General features: G+C 52.9%; 1 protein-coding gene across 1 annotated transcript; it reads left to right on the plus strand.

The window, feature by feature from the left end:
- Positions 1-369: 369 nt before the first annotated feature.
- Positions 370-3,389, plus strand: LOC139453886 (proteoglycan 4-like). Its single transcript, XM_071235334.1, has 2 exons — positions 370-446; positions 863-3,389. Exons 1-2 carry the CDS (start codon positions 370-372, stop codon positions 3,387-3,389), a joined length of 2,604 nt encoding a protein of 867 aa, XP_071091435.1.
- The last annotated feature ends 1,068 nt before the right edge of the window (positions 3,390-4,457 follow it).

Raw genomic sequence — 4,457 nt, forward strand, 5'->3', positions numbered from 1 at the left:
GTAACTTTTGGATTATAGATATAACCTTTGCAAATGCCCTTTAAACCCTGTTTAACTACTGTCTGGATTTGGTGCTCCAAGGACACCCTATTCGGTAGTTTAATCGTCACACTGTCATACAATCTACACTCTCTTCATGACCTCAAACAGTTTCAATTCTTCGTACAGGTATTGTGAACTTCACCATGTTGTCTGGTCCGTGTCACAACGTAAACAAGAATGACCCGAACAACGCTTGCATGACCTCCATTGAATCTATTTGTCCTCAACAACGACTATTGTCGCCGAATGCGTTGAAAACGACATACGTGATTGGAATCCATTTGGGTGCACAATCCCTTATAAACACACCGCTACCCCAGATAAGATATGTCGCGTGTTGGGGCAGGGATATGTCGCCAGTGGCGGGAAAGGGCAGACGACACGACCCTCTATCCCGCGGACAAGTAAATGGACTTAACAAAAGATGGTGTGCGTAGACAGAATGAGAGAGACTAAGACTGTTATTTAAAGGGCAAACAATAGATGTGTATTTTCCATTGTAACGATGGGTATTGGAGGTTTAACGGTGTAAAGAATGACCTGATTGACACGTGATTAGGTTGGTGAATATGAATAAACTGAGACGGTACCGAGTCAACCCGATGTTCATCTGGAAGCCTCTACCTTTCTGTATGTCCATGCACTGTCTGATATTTATCCGGTATTGTTTAGTTGACCTGGTCAGGGTAAGGTTACGGGTGCTAGGATTTAATATATCACACTGAATGATGATAAACTGTGTCACTGGTTCATGGTCAGCGAGGACAAGTGAGTGGCGCGTTATGTGACATCTGATAGGTAATGTCTTCACCTTTGTCAGTGGCAGTAGAAGCACTTCGACAGCCAGCACCACCAGGAACCCAGCAACACCGGGAACCCAGCGCCGCCAGGAATTCAGCACCACCAGGAATCCAGCACCACCAGGAACCCAATACTCAACACACCAAGGAACCCAGCACTACCAGGAATCCAACACTCAACATTACCAAGAACCCAGGACCACCAGGAACCCAGGACCACCAGGAACCCAGCACCACCAGGAATCGTGCACCACCAGGAACCCAGCACCACCAGGAACCCAACACTCAACACAACCAGGACACCCAGCACCACCAGGAACCCAGCACCACCAGGAACCCAGCACCACCAGGAATCGTGCACCACCAGGAACCCAGCACCACCAGGAACCCAACACTCAACACATCCAGGAACCCAGCACCACCAGGAACCCAGCACCACCAGGAATCGTGCACCACAAGGAACCCAGCGCCACCAGGAACCCAGCACCACCAGGAATCGTGCACCACAAGGAACCCAGCGCCACCAGGAACCCAACACTCAACACCACCAGGAACCCAGCACCACCAGGAACCCAATACTCAACACACCCAGGAACCCAGCGCCACCAGGAACCCAACACTCAACACCACCAGGAACCCAGCGCCACCAGGAACCCAATACTCAACACCACCAGGAACCCAGCACCACCAGGAACCCAGCACCACCAGGAACCCAGCACCACCAGGAATCGTGCACCACAAGGAACCCAGCGCCACCAGGAACCCAGCACCACCAGGAACCCAGCACCACCAGGAATCGTGCACCACCAGGAACCCAGCACCACCAGGAACCCAACACTCAACACAACCAGGACACCCAGCACCACCAGGAACCCAGCACCACCAGGAACCCAACACTCAACACCACCAGGAACCCAGCGCCGCCAGGAACCCAATACTCAACACACCCAGGAACCCAGCACCACCAGGAACCCAACACTCAACACCACCAGGAACCCAGCACCACAAGGAACCCAGCACCACCAGGAATCGTGCACCACAAGGAACCCAGCGCCACCAGGAACCCAACACTCAACACCACCAGGACACCCAGCACCACCAGGAACCCCGCGCCGCCAGGAATCCAGCACCACCAGGAACACAGTGCCACCAGGAACACAGCACCTCCAGGAACCCAGCACTCAACACCAGCAGGAAACCCAGGACCACCAGGAACCCAGCACCACCAGGAACCCAGCATCACCAGGAATCGTGCACCACCAGGAACCCAGCGCCACCAGGAACCCAACACTCAACACCACCAGGAAACCCAGCGCCGCCAGGAACCCAGCATCACCAAGAACCCAACACCACCAGGAACCCAGCACCACCAGGAACCCAATACTCAACACCACCAGGAACCCAGTGCCGCCAGGAATCCAGCACGACCAGGAACCCAGCGCCGCCAGGAATCCAGCACCACCAGGAACCCAGCACGACCAGGAACCCAGCACCACTAGGAACCCAGCACCACCAGGAACCCAGCACAACCAGGAACCCAACACTCAACACCACCAGGAACCCAGCGCCGCCAGGAATCCAGCACGACCAGGAACCCAGCGCCGCCAGGAATCCAGCACGACCAGGAACCCAGCACGACCAGGAACCCAGCACCACCAGAAATCGTGCACCACCAGGAACCCAACACTCAACACCACCAGGAACCCAGCGCCGCCAGGAATCCAACACCACCAGGAACCCAACACTCAACACCACCAGGAACCCAGCGCCGCCAGGAATCCAGCACGACCAGGAACACAGCGCCGCCAGGAATCCAGCACGACCAGGAACCCAGCACCACCAGGAACCCAGCACCACCAGGAACCCAACACTCAACACCACCAGGAACCCAGCGCCGCCAGGAATCCAGCACGACCAGGAACCCAGCACCACCAGGAACCCAGCACTACCAGGAACCCAACACTACCAGGAACCCAGCATCACCAGGAACCCAACACTCAACACCACCAGGAATCCAGCGCCACCAGGAATCCAACACCACCAGGAACCCAGCACCACCAGGAACCCAACACTACCAGGAACCCAGCATCACCAGGAATCCAGCGCCGCCAGGAACCCAGCACCACCAGGAACCCAACACTACCAGGAACCCAGCATCACCAGGAATCCAGCGCCGCCAGGAACCCAGCGCCGCCAGGAATCCAGCGCCACCAGGAACCCAGCAACACCAGGAACCCAACACGACCAGGAATCCAGCGCCACCAGGAATCCAGCACCAAACAGCACCAGGAACCCAGCATCACCAGGAACAACACCACCAGGAACCCAGCACCACCAGGAACCCAGCACCACCAGGAATTCAGCACAACCAGGAACCCAGCACCACCAGGAACACAGCACCACGAGGAACCCAGCAACACCAGGAACCCAGCGCCGCCAGGAATCCAGCACCACCGGGAATCCAGCACCACCAGGAATTCAGACAACGAAATATTACACGATCGGGTCAGCGGGGATCGAACAGACGTTCTCAATTACGTTAATTAACGTATTCGCAAATAATCTTACAAATTAGCCATGCCCCTTAAAAACGTGTAAATGACATCACGAACCCAGACAATGCCCTTACAAACATGTTTATGAAGTAGTGACCTAACAAATTGAATCAAACATGTACAAAATCACAAGTAACAAAAAAGTTGCATCTCTTAGTCTTGCGAGGATCCAGTGATCGGTTCAAATCCCAGATTCGTCCTGATTGTGGGTCTTGGTTTGTCAGCCTCATACATCTCCTTGTGGGTTTCACCAAATGGAAGACGTCTTAATCGCGTTTCCCTTTATATGATAGGACTTTCCTCACACACCAAGCAGACACGCTTAGTATGATTGAAATATTGTTCTCGGGCGCATTAAAACCACCTAATTTAAGTAATGAAGACGGGGCAGGCGGGTAGCCTAGTGGTTAAAGCGTTCGTTCGTCACGCCGAAGACCTGGGTCCGATTGCCGACACGTATAAAACCCATTTCTGGTGCCCACCGCCGTGATATTGCTAGAATATTGCTAAAAGCGGCGTGAAACCATACTCACTCACTCACTCCAATCAAGATACTGTTATACAAAAACAAACAGTAACACGGCGCATTTAAACCTCTTCGTGTGACTTTTGTTTTTAGCGTGGTGTATTAGTAGGCTCAGAAATACAAGTACTGGCTGAGATCCAGGGTTTTCGGAACAACACTATCAGTTGAGTAGAGAAACACGGGCTGCATCCATGGTATCACGTTACCTGATGGACAAACATTAATCACCCGGTTTCCTTGCAGATGGCAAAACAGTCGTTGATCCCTAGGCCTGACAACCAATAGCATTCCGACAATTTACATGGAGATAAGTCCACATGCCATGTATGTGGAGTATTTTGAACTGTGTGACCTCTCGATTCCGATGTTTTTACCTGTAATTTGAACGCTCAGGTAAGCTACCTGTTGACTTCCAAAAGGTCAGGGACAAAACGGCTGCCACCTGTCTCTATAATATCCAATACTTCCAAATGGCATCCGATCTAATCAGTTAGGCCAGACTGTCTGTTATTTCTTGGCTTAAGGTTGTTAATG

The sequence above is a fragment of the Haliotis cracherodii genome, unplaced genomic scaffold (assembly GCF_022045235.1).
Source record: "Haliotis cracherodii isolate W230 unplaced genomic scaffold, xgHalCrac1.p SCAF_10, whole genome shotgun sequence".
Lineage (NCBI taxonomy): Eukaryota > Metazoa > Mollusca > Gastropoda > Lepetellida > Haliotidae > Haliotis > Haliotis cracherodii.

Coding starts and splice junctions, on each gene's coding strand:
- LOC139453886 (XM_071235334.1), top strand. CDS start 370: ATGTCGCGTGTTGGGGCAGGGATATGTCGCCAGTGGCGGGAAAGGGCA. Junction 447..862: donor ACCCTCTATCCCGCGGACAA/GTAAATGGACTT, acceptor CACCTTTGTCAG/TGGCAGTAGAAGCACTTCGA.